The sequence below is a fragment of the Tenrec ecaudatus genome, chromosome 14 (genome assembly GCF_050624435.1).
Source record: "Tenrec ecaudatus isolate mTenEca1 chromosome 14, mTenEca1.hap1, whole genome shotgun sequence".
NCBI lineage: Eukaryota > Metazoa > Chordata > Mammalia > Afrosoricida > Tenrecidae > Tenrec > Tenrec ecaudatus.
Window position 1 is genome coordinate 88,916,944 of NC_134543.1, and position 24,228 is coordinate 88,941,171.

The window sequence follows — 24,228 nt, forward strand, 5'->3', positions numbered from 1 at the left end:
GAAAAATACTCTGTGACAAATTAATAAATTGGCATTTTGAATATGTACTCCTATCTGTGCCAATTCACAATTACTAATACAGCCCACTCTGTTAGAGAGAAAAGATACAATTTTGAGTCCTGGACCATAGTAATTTACCAAATCAATGTATTCAGAGATTTTTTTAGAAATTACATTTCTCCAGGAGAAGTTTTCTAGCCCACTACATGCTTCAGTCAACAGTAAGCAAGCAACACAATGTCTTCATTAAGGCTTTTAGAGAGGAATGTTATATTAACTGGGAGCACATAAACAGAAATAATATTTAGAAACTTCTCCTTTTGAAAGTATATACATTTAATGTTACACCAATATAGAAGGGAAATTTCATAATACTTTTATCATTTCAGAAATCCTTCGGTAAACAAAAAGTTGACTGCATATTCTCCTGAGTGCCATCTTCATGTCTTTGTTTCTGAATGTGTAGATTACTGAATTTAGGAAAGGAGTGAGAACTACATCAAAAACGGCAACATATTTGTGTGATGTAGGTTGAGGCCAGGTGTAAATAAAGATGCAAGGGCCAAAGAATAAAATGACCACCATGATGTGAGTTGATAAAGTGGACAGAGCCTTGGATGAGCCACTTGAGGAGTGTTGCCAAACTGTGATCAGAATAAAAATATAGGAGATGATCAGTATGAAGAATGATCCCACAGAAACAAATCCATTGTTGGCTGTGACCATGAACTCTAGTTTGTAGGTGTCTACACAGGCCAGTTTGAGCAATTCAGGAAGGTCACAGTAAAAGCTGTCCAGCACATTAGGGCCACAAAATGGTAACTTCATAGCAAAAGCTAGTTGAGTCACAGAGTGGATCAAACCAATTATCCAAGAAGCACCCAGCAGCACAATGCACATTTTTTGACTCATAACAGTTAGATAATGGAGAGGTTTGCAGATGGCTACATATCTGTCAAAGGCCATGACTATGAGCAAGACCATCTCTACACCACCTATCACATGAATGAAGAAGATCTGAGCAATGCAGCCTCCAAAGGAGATGACTTTGCGTATTCTGAAAATGTCATTAATCATCTTAGGGGAAATGACAGAAGAAATACACAGGTCAATAAAGGAGAGATTAGCCAACAAAAAGTACATGGGAGAGTGTAAGTGAAAGTCCCAGGCCACAGTAAGGACAACGAGGGAGTTTCCCATCATGCTTGCCACGTAAAACATGGAGGAGAAAACAAAGAGGACAAGTTGGATCTCCCAAGAATTGGAGAGTCCCAGGAACACAAACTCAGACACCATAGAATGATTTGTCCCATCCATTGATTTGTCCATCACAGTGCTCTAAAATGATTAGATAAAAGAAAATCAGGAGGAAATAAAAATAAGAATTGCATTGATTCCCTAGAATTGTAATTATTAAGAGGGACCTGCCTTCAACCCAGTGCTCCAAGATGTGAATGCAACATGCTGGCGTGGAAAGGGGAACCAGTGCAGGGTCTGAGGGGTCGGCCCCAATCCCAACTACCATGTGGACACCTGCCCCTCCCCTCCAGAAGAATTTATTTCAAAAGACAGATTGAATCTGCAGCTCCGGGAGAGGGACATATCTGATCAGAGCACACAGGAGCAGATGAAGGGTGAGGAGGAAAAAGAGAGAGTGGAGCACATCCTGGCCCACCAGGCCTTGAGGACAATGTTCTGGATTAGAGTAGCCAGTCCACAGAGAGGACCACATGGCTGGCCCAACTATGAGACATGACATTCCTAACTGACCCATAGCCCTTCAGGGGACAACACCAGGGACACAGTGTGGGAATTGCGCCCAATCTGATCCTGCCACACGAAGGCAAAACCCTAAGGGGGTGCAATAGAACAGCAAGGGGATGGAAGCGAGGTCCCCAGGGAATGCTGAAGGTGCACTTTGGGGTCAGGTCATGGTGCCCCAACAGACTGGACTGGAAAACACACCTAAAGGTCAACAAACCATCCTGGAACTAACTACAAGATTTTCTTGTTTTTTGTTTTGTAGGGTTTTTTTCATTGGTTTGTTGTTGTTGTTTTGTTGTATACTGTTGCTTGGTTTTGCTCTGTCTTGTTTTTGTACATGTTATTATTTCTGCAGGTCTGTCTAAATAAAAAAGGCTAGATGAACAATCTGGAGGAAAAAACAATGGGACCAAAAGTTCTGGGGGGACATGGGAGAGAGGGAGTTGGGGGAATGGTAGTGGTGTTAACAAACCCAGGGACAAAGGAAAAACAAATTATCCAAATCGGTGGTGAGGAGAGTGTAGGAAGCCTGGTAGGGTGTGATCAAGGGTAATTTAACCAAAAGGAATTACTGAAATCCAAGTGAAGGCTGAACATGATAGTGGGACAAGAGGAAAGTCAAAGGAATTAGAGGAAAGAGATAGGAGACAAAGGCCATTTATGGAGGTCTCAATAAAAGCATGTACTCATGCAAATATATTTATATATAAGGATGGGGAAATACATCTATGTACATATATTTAAAGGTTTAGTATTAAGGTAGGAGAAGGACATTGGGCCTCCAGTCAAGTATTCCCTCAATTCAAGAATACTTTCTTCTATTAAATTGACATTCTATGATGTTCACCTTCCCGACACAACCTCTGAAGACAAAAAGGGTGAGTAAGCAAATGTGATGAAGAAAGCTTCTGGTGCTCAGCTATTAATAGATATAACATCTGGGATCTTAAAGGCTTGAAGGTAAGCAAGCAGCCACCTAGCTCAGAAGCCACAAAGCCCACATGGAAGAAGCACACCAGCCTGTGTGATCACGAGGTGCCAAAGGGATCACGTATCAGGCATCATCATAACAAAAAATCTTATCATAATGAATGATGGGGGGAGTGGGGTGTGGACACCCAAAGTCCATTTGTAGGCCACTGGACATCCAGGGTGTGATACAGCAATGATGAACCCTATAACTTTCTTCTAGTTCCTAAATGCTTCCTCTTTCCCCACTATCATGATCCCAATTCTACCTTACAAATCTGGCTAGACCAGAGGATGTACATTAGTACAGCTAGGGACTGGAAACGCAGGGAATCTAGGGCGTATGATCCCTGCAGGATTATTGGTGTGAGTGGCAATACTGGGAGGGTACAGGGAGGGCGGGTTGGAAAGGGTGAACCAATTATAAGTATCTACATGTGACCTTCTCCCTGGGGGATGGACAACAGAAAAGTGGGTGAAGGGAGAGGTCAGATAGGGCAAGTTATGGCAAAATAAAAATTTATAAATTATCAAGTGTTCAGGAGGGGAGTAGCGGGGAGGGAGGGGGAAAATGAGGAGCTGATGCCAAGGGTTTCAGCGGAGAGCAAATATTTTGAGAATGATGAGGTCAATCAATGTCAAATGTGCTTTATACAAATGATATATGTATGGATTGTGATAAGAGTTGTATGAGCCCCTAATAAAATGATTAAGAAAAGAATTGTAATCATTAATTATTTAAGGATATTTACACTGTGCAAACTTTACATCCCCTCAATTCTTCTCAGGTTCATATAATCATAATAAAAACATTTTACCTGTGGTCGCCTAAGGCAATTGAGTCACATCCTCATGCAATATTCTTATCATTATGGCCTCCTGGGATGATCTTCCAACTGCATACAACAGAACAGCAAAAAAGTGGAAACATACAAGATGGGGATTTAGTAGGGAAAGGAAAGTGGATCACTGAAATTCAAAGAGAGAAGACAGAAAATATAAAGATGGGCTTGTTTGCCAGAACTCGCAGGTTCTGTTCCTGAATTGTCATGAAATATTTTTCAACCTTTCCCGTTGTCTCTCCTCTTAACCTCATTGCATCTCACATGTATACCATCTCTTGATTCTCACACCACTGCCCCTAATCACGTTTTCAATTCACTTAAAGCCACAGAATAGGAATGAGTACAATAGCAAGTGCTGTAAGGCATGCAAAGGATTCAAATGTTTGTAGGATCAAGGTCAAGGCTGGGTAGAGATTGAAACACGGGGTATCCTCACTGGCACCCAGAGAGGTAAGTGGTAGAACCTTGTAGGAAGGATGACAGACATATTATGTATGAATTTGTGAGGTGCAAGAAGGCAAGGAAAATCCATTAGAATTATCTGCTATAACTTTTCACAAACTGTAAATAGTCTGTGGACCTGGCCACGGCCATTGGAGTTCCAAAATGCTTAACAGTTTGCTGGGAATGAAGAAATGTACACAAACTTACATCATAGTGAGCAGGTAACTGTTGACTTTCTGTTCTTCCTGCCTGTCCCTGTGCTTCAACCCTGCCCAGTGTCTGATTGGTCCTGGGCCTTAATTATGGGTTTAACATGAATCTCTCTGGTTTTTATAAGAAGTATACTGTGATCATATGCAAGATGTAATCTCCCTGTGGTCAAACATTTGTCCTTCCTATAAACTCAGACAGGCTGCTAAAGGTGAGATGACGTAAGGAAAGAGGAAGGTTGTAGCACTAACAGTAAAAAGCTAGTAAAATAAAAATGCATGAGTGTGTGCACTGATGCCTCAGGTCTGAAACTAACAGAAAAGGACAAAAGAAACATGAAACCCAGTTGCCTTTCATTATTTGTGTATTCATATACACATACACAAACTTGTCGTGCATTCTGAATGAATTCTTACATAAACTGTTAACTGCAAAGCTCCCTGGAGATTACCTGGTCCATGTTGCTCTTTTACACATTAGAAAGTAAAGGTCTAGTGAGGTACATACAACTAGTTAAGCAAACTGAGTCTAGGTGTTGTAGTATAGACATGAACTTAGATTCCACATAAAAAATAATTCCACATACTAGAAAAATAATAAAGCAAAAATGTTTCAGTCAAACTGTAAATCAAGTGTATATGTGTGGTAATTAATTCCAATTTAAAACTGGCAGTTGTACTAGTCACATATCAAGTGCTTAACAGACCCTTGTCTTTTGTTTATTTATTGAGAATCGCATATAGAACTTTTTCAATCCTACCCATCCATTAAAGGTTCATCAAAATCTCTTTTCCTTCAAAAAAAATCCCCCAGTGACTCCAGTATATATTAATCTCTTTCATCTATCACTTCGATAATCAGGACACTTAAATTTTAATTAGAAATTAAACAATTTCTGACACCACAAGGTGTAGCACCATAGAAAAATTTCATAAGTTCCTATTGCCAAATATTATGTTTGATGGGAAATTCAAAGAACTTTGCAGAGAACAAAGGCTTTAGTATAAATACTGCAAAATAAATTAAATAAGCTAAGAAGAGACAAGCAAGTATGCTTAGAGGAAAGCAGACTTCTTATTTACAACAAATTTTTTGCTGGTAATTGTCATTCTTCAGTGGTCTCTTTCTTAGAGCTCCGATCTCACTAAATATGTCCTTGGATGATTAAGGAATATTTTTTCGCTTTCCTCCGTTCCCTTGACTATAGAGTGCTTAGCCATAAATATTTCGTGATTAGTAAAATTTCTCTAAGGAAAACCCATTCTGGCAGGATCATCTTTTCTCACAGTTGCTGTTTTTTGGTTCTTTTGTCTTTTTCTTCATGAATCCCAGCACATATTTCCAGACTTAAAACAAAGTTAATGCATCTCACAATCACAACAGAAGGCCTGCTATTCTTATTATAAATTACCTGCTGGTCAGAGGGGAAACCTCCTCTAAAGGTTTCAATTTGTCCTTAGATTAGCTCTGTAGAGTCTTAAAAATTAAATTTTTAAAAGCAGGTAAGGAGAAAATAAATCTGAAGAGAGCGCTTCCAAAAACAGCACATCGGGCAATGTGACACGGCTTCTGTCTTGCAGGCTTCCTCTTCCTAATGCAGGGAGGAAACACAAACACTGGAGTGTAAATGTCTCTCAAACGCTTGACGATTGGATGGCAGAGCTGGAACAGGAGGTAAATACTTTCATATGATTGGTCTCAGTGATTACCCTTTAGAGAGGATGTGTCAGTTAATAGAAAACTTTCATTTTTGGATGAGGAATTTCAAGTTAAGCATTAATAAATTATCCAAACACATATTAGTTGGATAGGAACCAGAATTTGGGTTTTTTTATTCCAAATCCAGGATAATTTTTCCTCTATCGTGTAATGAGGGTTATTTTCTCGTGATCTGTAATAGCATTACAAACTCTAAATAAGAACTGCATTTTACAGAGAAAACTCTTCTATCCTACATGCATTCTGCACACAGGCATGTTTGATTTCACACCTCTGACTACCAGAATCAAGACCCACCGATCATTACTACAAATTTTGGGAAGGAGATACTGTTGTCATTGAGGAAAAAGCACACATACCAAATTTTCATGCCAATAGAGATTTGAGCAAAAATAACAGTAATTGATAGGGATGTCTTGTTACAAATGACAGAAAGATCAGCACTGAAGATGAAGGCTTAGGAATCATCTAAAATTTGAATGCACAAGAAATATCTGCTTAAAGGCTAACATGTAAATAATTTATTTGTTAATAAACTTAACAAAGGAGCTACACATGGCCAGAGAAAACAAATACATGTTTGCTGGCAAACCAAAAGGTCAGTAGTTCAATCCTCCAAAAAGAGAGGGAGCAGTCAGATCTGTGAAGATTTGCATCCGATACTCTGTCCTGTTGAGTCACTAGGAGTTGGGATCACCTCAATTGCAATGAATTAGAGGTCTGATTTATTTTCATGATTATTGTGTTACTTTTACCTCTTTTACATATTGCCTACCAATTACAAACTCTGTTTCCATGTATTGCATTCAAGAAAATGAAGAAATAAAAAATAAAAAGAGCCAGTGCTCTCCAGGGGACAGGAGTCAAGCTGATGCTTTTTGACCAGATTATGTGCTACCACTATAGGAAATGAAGTCTCTAGAACCTGATGAATGGAGGAAATGAAGAGGGATGAAAGATCTTAAAATCGGGGACAACTTTAAGGTTACAGTGATTCTATAACTTTAACATCTTGATTCCAAATCTGGAAGTTTGCAATGATGACTTCAAACAAAATGTGTAATAATTGTTTAATATATAACTGAACTCTGTAAATGTTCACCTAATTCACAAAAGAAAATTTAAATTAAAAAGAATATATTAAGTTAAACATTTTAATGGTAGCAAAACTTTATGAGCAAACAGAATATTTTAGTTGAAACCATCAGGCTTTGATGATAGTAAATTTAGAGGAAATAACATTGTGATCAAGCTAGTCAATGAAATAACAAAATTATGGCCTAATATCATGTACCTGCTCTCCAGCATTAAGAATTATTGATATAAAAATTTAACCTTACACTGTAAACAACTTTATTCACTGATTTTGTTAATGTATTCATTATCATTCAAAACATATTCAACAGATTTGCATTTTTCTTTAGCACAAGACACCCTCAAATATTTGGTAGCCTTCTACAAAGTTTCAACTTGCCAAGATTATATTATAGATTACTGAAAAACATTACTTATGTTGCTCAAAAAATATTCTAAACATTCATACATTAGGTTATTTTCCCCCTTAACTGCATGACTTGTTTTTTAATCAGGAATTTATTTTATTGAAACTTTGTCTTCTAAGCACATTTCATGAAAACTAAAACAAACTTCCTAGGTTATTGGAGAAAATGTTTCTCTCCACAGTGAGGAAGCTAATTCAGTACTGCTTCACATTTAAAGCTCTTTAAAATAATTATGAATTGACCCATCAGACTTTCAGTTCAACCAGAAGTTTGATAATATTAAACAAAATTATTTACTACAAAAAACAATTTTCTTGGTTTGGTTATATATTTCTTATAGTATAATCCTTTGTATGGCATAAAATAAGCATATTAAGGGATATTTACATATACATAGAATATAGAGTGACTTCAAAGTTCATGGAAAAAACATATATTATCATTGTTTCAAAGTTACCCAACAAACTCTATGAAACTCCCTAGTACACCCTTTTTCTTTGCCATATGAGTAAGAATTTCATTATCCTGAATATAAAAAATTTCAGTGTAAGAAAAGTAAGTTAGCTAGTAATTTATACATTATAAAATATAATTACTATAAGTGTTTCCATCTTTTTTCTAATTCTGAAATTAATGAAAATATTTTCTTTAAATAAAATCCGTTTCATATAATACTTAGTTGAAACTACAAATATTTTGTTATAAATTAGACAATTTATGTTTTCAGCACACTTTTTAAATGAATTAATTTGTATTAAATTATCTCACAATAACTCCTAAAAGTCTAATTCATGAGATAAATACCAAAAGTAGTTTTATTTTAGGTTAGGACTTAGAGCAAACTTATGGCGGTACAGGCACAGAGAGTGAGAGAGTGGGAGACAGAGAGGGAGAAGGAAGTGCAGATCAAATGCTCATTAAAGATCAAAACTTAAGTTCTCAAGACACAATCTGGGAGACCTATTACATATTTCATTCAGGTGCACACTGTCTTGAGTGAGAACCACACACTCACTTGGTCTCTGAATCCAGTTCACATAACTGACTGATGAGGTCTCTGCATGTGCTGTACCTTTTGATTTTCTGTTTTACAACAATCAACATAAATCAAGGCATAAGAAGCTATGTAGTTTCACGTTATTTCAGTTAGGCCAGCCAACCTTAAATTACCAAGATCTTCCTCTGATCCAGTGTGAAAATCCTTACCCCAAACCTGAGACAAGTAACTCTGCTTCCAAACTTGAGCCAGCGTTTTCTGAGGACTCTCACTGCAATTCGGAAATTTAAAGCCAGCATCCCAGAGCAGAGCATCTACCAAAGAGAACACAGAAAGGAAGGCAAAACTTTCCCTACAGTGCAAACAGAAACAAAGCTCTCCTTAACCTTTACTTGCCTCCTTTCTTGGAAATCAGAACAATTGAATATTATATAGTTGATAGGTTCAAAAAAATTTCTCCCTTTACCAGTACTTTTCTATCTTTTAAAATCCAAAGATAAATGTAAATTCTGAATTATGTAAAGAATTGAATGACTTGGTAAACAATTTTGCTATTTGTTTCTCACCAAAGTTTACAGATTGCCGTGCTGACTGTAAGTATACCTTCACTGTCCTACCTCAGGAGGGTATACCAACTCTCCAGCACTACTTTATAATTCAGTCCACAGGGACCGTGATGATCTCTACCTTCCACAAGACTTCACATTGGTCATGCATTGATGATGTTATGCACATTGTAGCTAATAAGCATGAAATATCAATGACTCTAGACTTATTCCCAAGACATGTGTGAGCTACAGGTTGTTAAATCAATCCAACAAAAATTCAGGCACATTTCATCTCAGTGATATTGCTATAAATCCAGTGATGGAGACTTCTCAAGACTTTCAATTAAAATGAAGGATAAGTTATTATATCTGGACTATTAAGGTGAAGGCTAACTATTTGCATCTGGTCTCATTGGTAGCTAGAAAAAATGAGACACAGAGCCTGGAGGACATCTTCAGACTTTAAAAGAAACACATCCCACATTTGGTTGTGCTACGCTGTCATTCACTACAATAACCTATTTCCACCGTGGGACCCTACGTTTTCAACAAGTGACTTTAAAAGCTGCTAGATTTTATTGCAGCCTATAACAAGGGAATGCCCGGCAACAAGTATAGACTGCCATGCAAACGGGTCTGCTTCTTGGACAATATAATGCATCTGACCAAGGGTGGGATTCAAATAATTTAACAACTAATTCACTGGCCTTGTAGCCATTTTAAGTATAAAAAACAATATGACAAAACGTAATTTGTTATTTCATATAGTTAATATTTAAATAGGAACAAGAAAAGAGGTATGCATAACTAGATTATGTTGTCAGAAAGTGTTAAAATATTAATGAAAAATATTAAATAATTCCAAACCAAGAAACAGTACAACTATAATTTAAGATATTTCTGGCCTTCCAGGAAGGTGGCGCCGATGTTGGGTCAGCCATCTGGAGTGCCCTGTGTGTGGTTACTGGATCTGTGTGGGAGGGGGTCATTTGGAGAATTTTAACCAAGTCCTGCTCTCGCATAACCCTGGAGATCTTGTGTCCGTTTCCCCACAGACCCAGCTGCTGTGATTACCAGGACACTTGTTCCCCTGCATTTCTCCAATCCTGAGACCCGTGTACCACGTTCCTTAGCATTTCCCAGCACTGTTGACCCATGGCTGAGATACCTGCATCTCCCTGTCCCTAGAGAACAGTCAGCTGTGTTTCCCTGTGATCCCTGCCACCCCAACCCCTATGTGCCCCAGCCCCCTGCATTTTCCTGCCCCACAACTGGTTGCTCCCTTTCCCTCCTTCTGGCAATCCACATTTATGCACAGTGATACCCTTCCTGTGCCCCCAATGCCCCCTACTCACACCCCTGCCACTATTGAGCCAAACCCCCCACTCTAGCAACCCGTGTACCATGCTCCCCCTGATGCTGCACCCGTAGGTTCCTTGCCTCACTGAACAGTGGGTACTGATTTCAACAATTTTCTCCTTCCTCTCTGATGCGAATATATGCCAACATGGGGAAGAGCCTCAGGACAGTCTGCCCCTGTAAGGTATCCTAAAGACATACGTGTGGACTTCTGGAGGCCCTGGGCCCTGGAGACCATCGCAACCAACAGATCTGAATCCCTATGGGAAAATCCCCTTACTGGGCTTCTTCATATTCCCCTAACAGCGAGGGTGCAACCAAGCACTCTAGATAGTCCCAGCTACCTAGGGAGAGAGCCAGCACCAGTGAGACAGGCAGCTTGACCCTGCGATACAGCTTGATCAAGGTAGTTAGACTTATTCTTAGTAGCAACTGAGAAAGAAAAGACAGGGCTCCTTTCCTCACCAGAGGAATTAGACTCAGCCTATCAGGGTCACTGGGTGATGATCACTGACCCAGCAAGGTAACTAGAGAACATGGGCTCCCACTGGTCTTAGGCAGACCACCTTCTGATCAGAAGGCCCTCCTCATTTAATACGTTATGCATGCATTAAAAATTATATTGCAGAGGGGAACAGAAGAAGATGGCATCTATTTAAAACTCACCCCGCAGAGCTCCTGCTGCCAGACCAGAAAATTGCGAGATAAGGTGAAGGAGACTAGGAGGTAAAGTCCAGAAATTAAAACTAGAGTACTACTGCCCATCCTGAACCCTGCTTTTTTTTGTGGTTTCCACTCACAAAGGGAACCAAGAAAAAAAATAAATTGGAAAAAAAGGGGAACCAAGAATGCACTAAATCGCTCTAAGTTCGGCGGGCTGGGCTCGCTGGCTCCAGCTGAAGAGCGACCTCCACCCTTTCTCAGAGAGCAGTGATTTCCCCAGGCTGACGAGCTAATGTATACATAATCTGAGACAGGAGGAGAATCCCACACCAGAGCTCTCCAAGCTCTCCACACTGTTAGCTGCCTTGAGCCCATAGCCTGGGGAGCAGGGTCGGCTAGTAGCCATAATTTGGAGTAGAAAAAAAAAGCAGGAATCTACCTGAGGCAGATCGCAGTGTGGGAGAACATAAGCAGATAGTCACAGTCCAGGGGGTGAATTCAGTTCCAGTTGGTCGAGAAGAAAACAACCTCCCTGATAAGCTGTATCTCCCCCTCGGGTTGGGGAAAGGGGGTTGTCAGTGTGACAGCCCCCAAATCAGCGCACCTCATAAACCCGATATAAAAAAAGGGAGAGAATATATTTTCGTGGTTAAAAACTGCAAATTCCAGGCTCATTGTTCAACTCCAAGGAAGCACGTAGAAGAATCCCCTTAACATACATCAGGATAAAAGGGGAGCCCCTGCTAAGGAATACCAGAGCTTAGCTACAGTGCCTGGAGACCTTCAGCATAACAAAGAACCTCTGAAGTAAGCCTAAATTTTTAACTGAGCACAGACCCAGAGGCCAGAGCCTCAGAGTGAATTTAATTCTATTCTAGCTGGCCAGGGAAAAAAAAAAAACAACCTCTGAGCTAGTAGGACATCAGCAATCTCGATAGGACAATAAGCCCAGCTTCCCTCTAAGGGATTCTACATACAGCTGGGGAGGTCCTGGCTGTCCTGGGGCCCTACACAGGGGTGAGGGAACACCCTGTGCACCCTATCCCACCCCCCACTAGTGTAGTGCTATTTACAGCACAATGCAGGCATACCAGTGAACTCCAACACTCAATACCACTGTGGGGACTGACACAAGGCCACTATTGTGATCATGCCTACAAGGGAAATCCCACCCAGCATCTGTGGGACCCTACACCAAGGGGGCACACCACCCTGCTACCTTGCGACAGAGTTAGAGCTCTTCCAGCCCCACAGTCAGTCGATCAAGTGTCAGTTATCCCCTTACTTACCACTCTACTTCTTCTTTCTTTATTCTCTCACTGTTCTATCGTTCCCACAACAGGCAGTCTCAACAGGCTGTTTTGTTTTGTTTTCTTCTCTTTTTCTTGCTTTTTCCTTCTTTTTCTCTCTTTTTCCTTTTCTCTCCCTCTCTTTCCTATCATATGCCACTGCCGGCTTCCAGTCCACTACTGTCCACCTGGGGAAATTCAACACAAACAGCAGGGGGAACTCCAGCCTGTCCTCAGCGGGTGTGCTGCACGCCACCCAAGGCAGCTGTGACAGCCCTCTACAGCACTCTGCACTGCTGAGGAAACCTCTGTCAGATTTCTCAGGTGATCTTACCAACTAGGGCCATTCCACCCAGCACCACTGGATCCCTGCATTCAAAGGGCACAACAACCTGCCATCTTTGGGCACGGTTTAAACCCATCCGGCCCTGCACTCAGGCAATCAGGGACTAGCTATCTGTTTATTCTCTAGTTTTCCTGCTCTCTTTTTCTCTCCTTACCATCACAGTCGATCTTAGTGAGCATAGTTGTGTTTCCCCCACTTCTTTCTCTTTCTTATCATTTTCTTTCTTTTTTCTCTCTTTGTTCTCTTGCCCTCTCTTTCTGCCTTTTGGTTTCTCTCCTCTCCCTCTCTTTCCTTCCACATGCCACTGCTGGTTTCCAGACCCCTGTCCTTTGCCTAGGGGAACTCCACCCACCCAGTGGGGAGAGCTGAGTGACAATGCTACACAGGACTCGGCTAATTCTTTATCTATTTTTTTATTCTCCTTTCACTTCTCTTCTCTTCTTCTATCTCTTCTCTCTTTCCTGCCACATTCTTTTTTTGTAACTATTCTTACTTTTGTTTAGTTGTTGCATTGGGGGGGGGGGGGACTGGGTGCTTGTTTGCTAGGCATTTTTGCTCCCGTCTTTGCTTTCTTCTTTCTCTCTTTTTCTTCTCCTCTCCCTCTCTTTCCTTTCACAAACCACTATCGCCCCCCCCCCCAGGCCACTCGTCTTGTCGAAGACAACTCTGAAGGTCCAATCGTGGGAGCTCCCGCCCACATTTGTTGGCTTTACACGCAGTTGGGGAATCACACCAGTTCTTCTCCAGACCCCAATCAGGTGGGGGTTCTCCCCTTCAAATGGCTGGGAGAACTACAGCCTAAACCATTAGGCCCTACATATGACTGGGGGAACAGCTGCTAGCCACCAGTGGTGCTCCAAACAGCAGAGGGAACAGAGATCCAATCTCCATGGCTATCGCTCTGACTAGGGTACTCCCAGCTGCCAGCTACAGTGCCCGAACCATGGAGGGCACACCAACACGCCCTCCTCAGCACTACAGTTGCAGAGGGAAACACCACACACCACACAAGGTGCTCCAAGCACCCTGAGACAAACCACTAGGCTTACTTAGAGATCGCACCCAACAAGAGACCCGTAAAATTTGTAAATCAAACACTCAAAAAATGAAAAAAAGAAATCACAGGCTCAACAACTGTAGTTGGTGACTTGAATACACGACTCTCTGAAAAAGACAGATCACTGAGAAAGAAACTCAATGCATTTGCTTTTTGGGCGTTCGGTTTCTTCTTTGCTATCCACCTTCTTCATCCTGGATGTTTCCTAAATAGTTTTTCTAGCATTGTTTTCAGGGCATTATATATTTTTCATGGCATAATGGGTTATGCATAGACTATTAATTGCAAGGTCAGTTCAAATCCATCAGTCAGTTCTAGGGAGAAAGATGAGGTCACTGCTCCCATGAGGATTTATAGCGTTGCAAACCCAAAGGAGCAGTTTACTTTGTCCTATAGGGAGCCTTGTAAAGGACCTTGATGGGGGTGTGGTTAAGTGCTGGGTGCTGACCTTGAGATGAGCAGTTCCCACCACTCCTGGGAGACAGACCGGGCTCTCTACTCCTGTAAAAACCGACAGCGGCAGCTCTCCTCTGTCCTTCGGGGGGATCATTAGTCAGAATTGACCGGATGGCAGTTGGGTTTTAGAAGGATTGCTCTGAGTTGGAATCCATGTGATAGTGGTGAGAATTTCAGTTTTACCATTTCCAGGTGATTCATACTCCTCTTACTTACCTTCGTACCCGAATGTAAATCGTTGTGACCACAGAGCTTTGAGGACAAAGAAATCTGGGCAGGTAACTCAATGTGAGAAGGGAAGTAACATAGCATTAATAGCATAATCCCTAGAAATGTTCCATCAATGCCCTCTACTCTGCTGAGAAGAAAGTCCTTGAGGACTTCCTGACCTCACTACCCGAGTCAGTATCATTGGAGACAAAATGCCTGATGCTGAGGAATCATATCGACTACATTAGAACTATGTCCAATGTTTATCATATTAAATTAAAACGTATACATGCAGCACTCCAAGATTCTCATCAGCCTGTTTCATATGAAAAATACTAAAATCATTCATCAGTGAAAACATCTGAATGATTTTATCAGAATTATAAATTCCTGTTACTATTGAGTTGGTATCATTAAATAGAGTTTATCTTAGAGTGCAAGTGATAACTGAATAAGAAGGAAGTCCCATATCACATGAATTACTTATCTTAAAAACAGAAAATTTTAATATATAATGACATGTAATTAAATTAATTAATCATTTATTATTATGAAAAGACACAGCCCGCCCTCCGCAGACCTCTTTCCGTCTCCGGCTGCGGTAGGGAGAGGAGCCGCCGCCGCCATGTCCGCGCATCTGCAATGGATGGTCGTGCGGAACTGCTCCAGTTTCCTGATCAAGAGGAACAAGCAGACGTACAGTACCGAGCCCAATAACTTGAAAGCCCGCAACTCCTTCCGCTACAACGGGCTGATACACCGCAAGACAGTGGGTGTCGAGCCCGCTGCCGACGGCAAGGGGGTTGTGGTGGTCCTGAAAGGAAGGACAGGTCAGTGGAAGCCGGCCACTTCCTACGTGCGGACCACCATTAACAAGAACGCCCGGGCCATGCTCAGCAGCATCCGGCACATGATCCGCAAGAACAAGTACCGGCCCGACCTTCGCATGGCTGCCATCCGCAGAGCCAGCGCCATCCTACGCAGCCAGAAGCCTGTGATGGTGAAGAGGAAGCGGACTCGCCCCACCAAGAGCGCCTGAGCACCCCTGGCCAGAGCAATAAAGAGAACTGCCCTCCAAAAAGAAAAAGGAAAAGAAAAGACACAATCATAATCCAATATATGGAACAAAGAGTATAATAAATATGGTGGACTCAATGGAATGTCTAAGATCAGGCAGGGAAGAAAACTTAATGATGAGAAAGGAAGATAGGATGCGATAAGAGAAGGATGAATGGAGGGACACAAAGAAACAAGAAATAATTCGAAGACAGCAACAAGGAAGATAAAGTGATGCTCAAAAGAGGGATTGATGGATTGTTGCCTAAGAATCTACTTAATCAACACACAATGATGCATTTCAAGGTATCTGAGAGTATGACCTTTAAGCCTTTAGTTAGTTATAGGATCCCTGGTGACACTGTGATTTAGCACTGAACCACAAGATAGGTGGTTCAAACCCAATGCCAGTAAGTATTTATGCATGCTCCTTTGCCTTCTTCGGAAACACTGAAGAGCTTGCACGAGTTCTTCAGAAGCCAAGTCCCCAGTAGAGTTTACTGTCTTTTTTTAATTGGAGATTTAAAATTAGTCAGAGGTGCGGAGCCTGTGCAAAAACATTTTCAAAAAGAAAATGCAATACACACACACACACATATATATATATATACAAAACATATATATATATATATATAAAACAAATGAAAAAACACAAGAATTGTAGGTTTGGATAGATGTAGGAAAGAACTTTAAGATAAGCTTGTCCAGTTGGGGGGAAAAATCAAGTGAGGTTACATAGGTGATGATATTCACCAGAATAAATTCACAAAGGTAGAATCAGAAGGTAGGTCTCCTAAATCCCAGCAAAGAATAAAGAAACAAATATTATGTATTATGTAATGGAGAAAATTTCTGACAAATATTATGAAGAAGAGTAGAAATTGACAGGGAGTTAGCAAGGGGAAGAGAGAGAAGAAAGCAGCCATGATGAAATGTCTTATAATTTAAAAATATCTCTCCTACCTGCCTGTTCAGTCACAAAATGTGAATTTTTAAAAGGAAATATTCAGAGAGCATAATACTGAAATGGCAAAGCTATATATAAGGTTCTTTCTAATGATAAAGAAACAAATTAGCTGCACAGGAGAATGACCCGTTCATATGGTGAGGCGGCCAATACCCAGCCCATTATTAGTTTCTCTTGGGGATGGATCTGTGAGTCACACTGGTTCCCTTAAGTGGACAGCATCAAAAGAATTACCTAGTAATGACACATAGGGGATGAGGGAATGTTTTGAGGTAAACTATGGCTACTATAAAATAATTCTCAAATAAAGTGGCTGATTTGTGGGAAAGGCTTTCTTGAAGTGACTGAAAGAAGTCACATGATAAGCCATTGAGAGTAACTTAGAGGATCATTTCCTCAAGAATAAGAGCAGAATGAAGAATGCCATGCTTTATTTGGCAGAATGAATTGAAGTCTCGAATTAATTTTATCAGAGTATTGACATTTCCCAAATTCATAAGCATATAAAGTAGAGAATGATGAAGGAATCATTATCTTTTTAAAGGGAACAGGGATGTATGGTCAGTCACATGAAGCATAGCATCTAAGATATTGTCAAAACAACTCACTTGTTTAAAAGAAGTATAACTACTATACAATGAGACGGAGTTCTTTTCCTCCACAGAGTTTCTATGGTACAGTGAGCAGTGCACAGCTTCATAAGTCATTGTACCTCATCAGTGCTTTTCTGCCATGTGCAGAATCTAGGATCTTGGCAGAAATATAGTCCTACGGGAGTTGTCCTGCTAGGCACATAGCATACTGTGTTTGAAGTCTCTCTCTTCGGCATAAATCATGGTTTGTTTGGCAGGACAGATGACAGAAGAGGAGGAGCTGTAAATGTAGAATTCATCAGACCCAATAGCACATGAGAGTCCTGAGGCCATTGATTTATAGACTGCTTCAGCTGAGATTGATTGAAGATTTCAATTGGCCTACATTTATAAATAGACCTCAAAAGTGGCCTTAGCTGTTGGGAGCTGAGGAGAATAGTAGCAGGAAAAAAATCCCTTGGGGAGAGAAAAGGGGAAAGAGGAGTGGAGTGTGAATGTTTTGCCCAAAAACTATTCTATTAGAACATAAATCCAGACATCATAGCATTCAATAGTTCACTGTCTTATCAAGCAGTATTGTACAATCACTACCACAACCAATTTCAAAACATTTTCTTCTTTCCTATACTCCTTATAACAGTCCCCCTTTACTGATCTCCCACCTCCGTTGCCATACCTGGGCCCCAAACCCTTAATCTCGTCATTGTCTCTATAGATTCCACCTTGGGCTTCATATATCAAAGAAAACATAGAAAAATATGTAGCAGTGAGTTAAGAAGGCTACCAACAATAACAAAATACAATAGAACTGCATCCAGGGAATGATTTTCTGATAAAGTGATTTTGAAACTGAGTTCTTAAGCATGAATTGAAGCGAATGGGAAAAGCATAAAGGACACATGTTTTAGACAGAGTGATCGACCAGTGTAAGGTCAGAGGTGAGAGAGTTTTAAATTTCTAGTAAAGTAATAAAACAAAACAAATAATTAAAAGCACTGGCTGTGGCATTGCTGGCGAATAGAATGTGGTTATCTGAAGCTTCATGCAGAATGGAAGCCAGCTCTTGCATATCATGAAAGATTCTGTTAAGAAATTAGTACTTTGATTTCTGGGCAGGTGTAAGCATGTGAAGTCATAAGCTAGAAAAACATGCTTATATTTACATAAAAATCTGTTAATGAAGTATAGGTAAAGAAAATTAAATCAGTTAGATATGAAATGGAAAGGCCATAGAAATAACTTAATATTACGGTCCCCAAAATGACTGTAAAGGCTTAAGGCCATGATTGTCATTGGCAAAGAAAAATAATGGGTATATTAAGAAGCATTAGAGAAAGTATAATCAATAGACTTTGTCGATTTAGTAAATACTGGGATTCAGAGAGAAGGAGGAGTCCATTATGACATCTAAATGTTGGTTGAACTTCAAAATGGTGTTGCCATTTATTGCTACTTGGAAGCTTGAAAGAAAAGGAGATTTGAGGAGAAGTTGAAGAATTTAGTTTTAGTGGGAGGTGACCATGAAGCACCTAGAGAAGAAGGTTGTAATTTATGAAGGTTAAGAGATAGAACAAAATTTGAGAGCCTCTAGTGTCTAGATTGTAATTAAAACCATGAGAATTCATGGAATTCCCTAGGGACAAAATGTAGAGTGACAGCAGGCCAAAGATGGAATTCTGAGTTATATCAATATTGGTTGATACTCAACAAAGGCCACTGGGAAATATTTATTCAAGATATTGACAGAAACTTGGACAGTGTGGTGTTTCAGAATTCTCATAGTGTTTTTGCGGTGGTTAGCAGTGATTATGTGACAAACAAAGCAATAGAAAACAATATAATTGATTACTTTACATAGAAAAAGACAGGTATGTTATTGAAATGCTCCTGGGGAATCAAAGAGCAAATTAAAATATGTATTCATTTCTTTTAGTGGAGTTGTTTTTCTTTACCCAAAAGTAGAAACAAATATATGAAAATGTCATGTTCATATAACTTCAATAATACTCTAATTTCCAAATATAGGTTCTCAATGAACTATAATTTCCTAATTTTTTGGCTCTATACTTATCCAAGACAACAACTATACACATGGACCTCACCAGATAGAATGCACAGGAATGAAATTGACTACATCTTTTGAGAAAGACAATAAAGAAAGTTAATAGCATGAGTCTGAATAAGGACACGGTCAACTGTGGATCATGCCACTAATTGCTTTTATGCAAACTCAAGATGAAGCAAAAGAAAATTTTAAAAAGTCAACTAGCTAAAATATGACCTTAAGTATATCCCATCTGAATAATTTTTATTGATGTAAAAATGAAATAATTCTACACCAATATTCAACTTAATGCTAGTCATAATACATAAAAGGTGAAAATAAATGTCAATAAAGAGATGAAATGAAGGAGAGACAAGATGATGCCTTGCTAAGCAACCCATACTGGGAGCTCTGTTTTATTGATCCTGGCATCCAGGAGGATGAGTGGGAGGATTCTGGTAAGTGAAAAGACCCCCATGACAACCCAGAGTGCTTTCTCAGTCCGGGAGGTGACCCTCCCCCACATCTGCCTTGCTCCAAAGGCCCAGCAATCTGCAACCTGATATGTGGGATTTCCCAGCCCATGCTGGCCATGCTGCTTCTGCACACTGCTGTGGTCACTATCCAACAAATGCTTCCCTTCCTCACCACCCCGGGGCTGGTCACCATGCCAGGAGCTGGATGGATGCCCTGCCAAGAACCCCACAGCTGTGGCTAGACGACTACACCACAGCTGTCCACCCACAGCACTCTCCTAGGGAAACTACTTCTTTTCCCCACAATTCCCCTCTCTATGTGGCAGTGGTCCCACCGCCAAGCTCTAGTCCCACCCACCATTCACCCAGAGTCCCAGAGGCCATCCACAGGCAGTCCAACTACCCTAAGTTGGATCACCTGCAGCTGCCTGGGCCCTCCACATCATTGCCTGAGACCCCTCCACCCATGAGGCAGCTATGTCAATGGCACCCATGGGGCACAGGGTCCACCAATTCTCTGGCAGTGTGGCTTCATGGTGTGGCTAGGTGGTGCAGCTCAGCACTTCCCCATTTCCTCCCAGCCTGCAAGGAACAGTGGAGAGTAGAACCTCGGTCCATAAGGCATCCCTCTCACACACCTAGACTAGGTCTGGAAACCAGCCCATGCCAACTAAACTATCTCAAATCCAAACATGGCCACCATCTACTTTTATTGGTCCCCCTCAGCCATATTACTGCACCAGGAGTTTCTCCTCTCCCACCATCCACAGTATCAGTGGCCAGTCTCACACCCACGTGGTACACCCCACTCATGGCAGTAACAGTTGCCCTCACCAGTGCCTGGCACCTACACCCTGTGGAGACTTTCCCCCTGGCACCTGCACCAGAGGCAGTGTGGTTTTTCCCACCTTAGCTTAGCACCCCTTCCCTTGACAGACAGGCCTCACCCACCATCTTCTCCTAGTAGGTGCCCTTAGAAAAGGCTACAAATCGTGGTGGGACAGCCCAGACCAACTCTAACTAGGGGCATACATACAGTTAATAGCCTCACTCCAATCTCTGAGGTCCCTCACCACCATTGGCCACTGACTTGCGTGGAACCCTGTCTACACAGCAGTCTGACTCTCCACCATAGTAAGCAACAGTCAGCCATTGAAAACAAACCAGTCACACAGAGAAGGCACTCAGGGACCCTTGGTCAGAAACATGGCGCCCACCTCTACGAAATCTTCATGTAAATAGCAGCATATAGTAGCATGCTCAACAAAAAGAACAAGAAAGACAAAACACAACAGCAGAGCTAATGACACTCATAGAAGAATCAGACATGGATCTGCAACTAACAGAAATTTTCAAAGGCTGCTTGGAGTAATACAGGAGATGAAGGAAGTAATTCTGAATAAGGATGTGATGATAGTGGAGACAAAATCCACAACAGATGGGATGAACTTCACAATAGAGGGGATGAAGTCCATGACATAGGGGATGAAGTCCACATGCCAAAGAGAAGCACAGGTGTTAACAGAAAAGGTAGCAGAAGCCACACACAAGATTACAGATATAACAAACAGACTAGAGGAGGCAGAGAACCAAAACAGTGTCTCAAAGACAATCAGGCAGATTTCAGAAAATGAGAAGAAAAAAAATCACTCAAACAAGATAATGAAAGAGGCAGAAGAAAACCTGAGATCAATGACAGATGTATGAAGAGGAATAATATTCAAATAATTGCTCTACCAGAACAAGACACAATTTAAGAAGTTGACAGCTAAATTAGTGAGGGAATTTCTGGAAGCCAACTTTCCCACCTTAATGAATGAGAATCAGACACTGATACAGGAAGCAGAGAGGAGACCAAGTAGACTAAACCCCAGAAGAACTGTCCAAAGTATATCATAGTAAATTACCCAACTTCAAGGAAAAAGAGAAAATTTTAGGAGCAGCAAGAGAATGGAAGATGGTCACATAAAAGAGTTCTCAGTTAAGAATATACTCAGACATATCAGCAGAGCCCATGAAGAGAAGGAGAGAGTGGAGTAACAAAAGCTGAAAGAAAAAAACCACTGCGCAAGAATCCACTACCCTGCCAAATTATCTATTAAGATAGAAGGAGAAATAATGGTCTTGCAGGACAATGAAAAATTCAAAGAATACAGAATAAGACACCCAAACCTGTGGAAGATCCTTAATAACACATTATGTTCAGAAGATGAACATCCACCAAGCATAAGCAGGAGACTACCATATTGCCCAACCCCATACAGAAGCCAACATGCCGATAACAATTACCAAGATAACATGGCCTCAGAGGGAAAAGAATGCAAGAATGAAGGCACACACACAGACACAGCACACTGATATGATGGGAGATAGGAAAACACCCTAAACAAAGGCATGAGATGACAGCAATGAATCCACAGATCTTGATAATAACTCAATGTTAATGGTCTCAATTCATACATGAGAAGAAGAAGGCTAGTAGACTGGCTAAGGAAACATCTCGTCATTCTGTTGCCTGTAAGAGACACATCTTAAGCTTGCAAACAAAAATAGACTAAGAATAAATGTCTGGAAGAAAATATACCAGGCAAACGGCAACTTAAAAAAAAAGCAGGGGTTGCAATCCTAGACTCCGACAAAATTGACCTCAAAATTCTAACCATAAAAAGAGACAAGGAGGGCCACTATAAAATGCTTAAAGAATCAGTAAACCAGGACCAGTGAACATAGTATATATGCTCTCATTATATTTTATATATAACCAGAGATCCCGCAAAACTCGTCAAGCAAACTATTAAAAAGGTGAAAAAAGCAATCACACATTCAACAATCATAGTTGGTGACTTTACTGGGAAAGAAGCTCGGCAAAAAGGCTGCAGAGATGAACATTACAATTAGGGAACTGGATCTAATAGACATATATAGAGCTTTCTATCCAAATGCAAACAATTTCACATTCTTTTCAAGTACTCATGGCACATTTTCAAAAATAGACCTCATGTTGGGACACAGGTTGAGCCTAAGTAAACTGAAATACATAGAGATTACTCAAACATTCTTCTCAGATCACCATGGCATAAAGCTGGAGATTAATAAAAGAACGACCAGATAAACCAGGACAAACAATTGGAGGATGAATAAAGATCTGTGAAATAAATGGGTGATGGTCCATTTACAGTGGAGTTTAGGAAGTTTATAGAAACTACCATATTTCCCAAACATAAGACAGTGTCTTATATTAATTTTTGCTCCCAAAGATACGCTAGGTCTTATTTTCAGGGGATGTCTTACAATCACAAAAGTACAAGTACAACATGAATCCCCTGAAGTAAGTATACCCAGCAGAGTATGTATAGAAGAAAAGCCACTTATCTCACAATATATGGGTTGAGGTACAAGCAGTTAGGTGGATGTCATACCAAACCCAAGGAGGTACATGTTAATCCAACACAAAGAAGGGGAAAGGGGGAAGGCAGAGGGAGAAAAAGGGGAACAAAAGTGATATGATTATATGGGGGATTAGGGCAATAACTCACCAGGGGGAGAGTATTGATTATGTCTCCACAGAACTGGGAGTGTGCTTAAAGACCCTACCATGATGCACCTAACAATGAGGAATTCATGAGAATATGGGGCTACAATGTCCGGCCCCAACCAGAGCCAAACTCACCCCCTATCTATAAGTATGTGCGACAGAGAACAACACTAAACCTACAGGTTGAGGTTACTGGCTGGCACAGCATGCCCAAATGGAAGCAAACCAAGAAGGAAAGGGAGAAAGGGATGGTCGGTCTAGACTAAAGTGACCAGATTTTAACATTGGTAAAGGGGGGTCTTGATTAAAAATTTGATCTATATGGAGCAACAAAAAATTTCATAAAATGCAAAAATAGTGTTGTAATATTTTTTTAAATTTCAACATAAGTACAATTTACAAATATAACGCATTAAAAACTATGTATAGTATTTTATTCTTTGGCATATTTCTCATTTGAGTGAATTTTTTAGTAGATTGCTGTCGTTGTTTAAAAGGTCATGAAAATTTTCACAAGTATTTGTTCAATTATATTTCAAACATAAATGGCTTTCAAAGTCTCAACAATTAATTGTGATTTTTCTGATATCCACACTTTATTTACCGTAGGAAAAACACATCCAGTCGCCGTATTAGTCCCTGGTAAGGACAGTGCATATTCCACAATTTTTAGTGCATTATTGTATGGAACATGGTTTGTTTCAAAATGATGAAATATTTCTAACCATTTGCTCTTTATTGTGATTTTTGCTGATGCCCAAGATTTAACCTTTTCCTTCTCTCTCTATATATATATATTTTTTAAATAATGATACCTCATTAAAAAGACCATTTTCGGAAATATTACAATATGGGAAATTTTGAGTAATATGATCGAATGATTTTTGTACAAGATTCCAATTAAGTTCTTGTTTTAATGTAACCCAATGAAAATGTTCAATATCATTGTAATGTACCGTCCACTCTTCTAAGTAATCTAGGCAGTTACTATAGAACTTTTTAACGTGATTCATGATCTCGGCACGATTTATTGCACCTTGTTCTTCTAGCTGGCTTATACTGTTACAGATAGTTAATGGAAGAAAATTATTTTCTACCCACTCTTGACACTGAAATTTTAAATGATTAACATCATTTGCTACTTCAATTACCGAAATTTTGTCACCTTCAATAAGTTTT

At 40.3% G+C, this 24,228-nt stretch overlaps 1 protein-coding gene and 1 pseudogene across 1 annotated transcript; one reads left to right on the plus strand and one right to left on the minus strand.

Moving 5' to 3' along the window:
- Positions 1-366: 366 nt before the first annotated feature.
- LOC142425544 (olfactory receptor 4F3/4F16/4F29-like) lies at positions 367-1,329 on the minus strand. The gene has a single exon (XM_075530807.1). The coding sequence runs from the start codon at positions 1,327-1,329 to the stop codon at positions 367-369; it is 963 nt and encodes a 320-aa protein (XP_075386922.1).
- Positions 1,330-14,948: 13,619 nt separating this feature from the next.
- Positions 14,949-15,476, plus strand: LOC142425417 (large ribosomal subunit protein eL28 pseudogene; annotated as a pseudogene).
- The last annotated feature ends 8,752 nt before the right edge of the window (positions 15,477-24,228 follow it).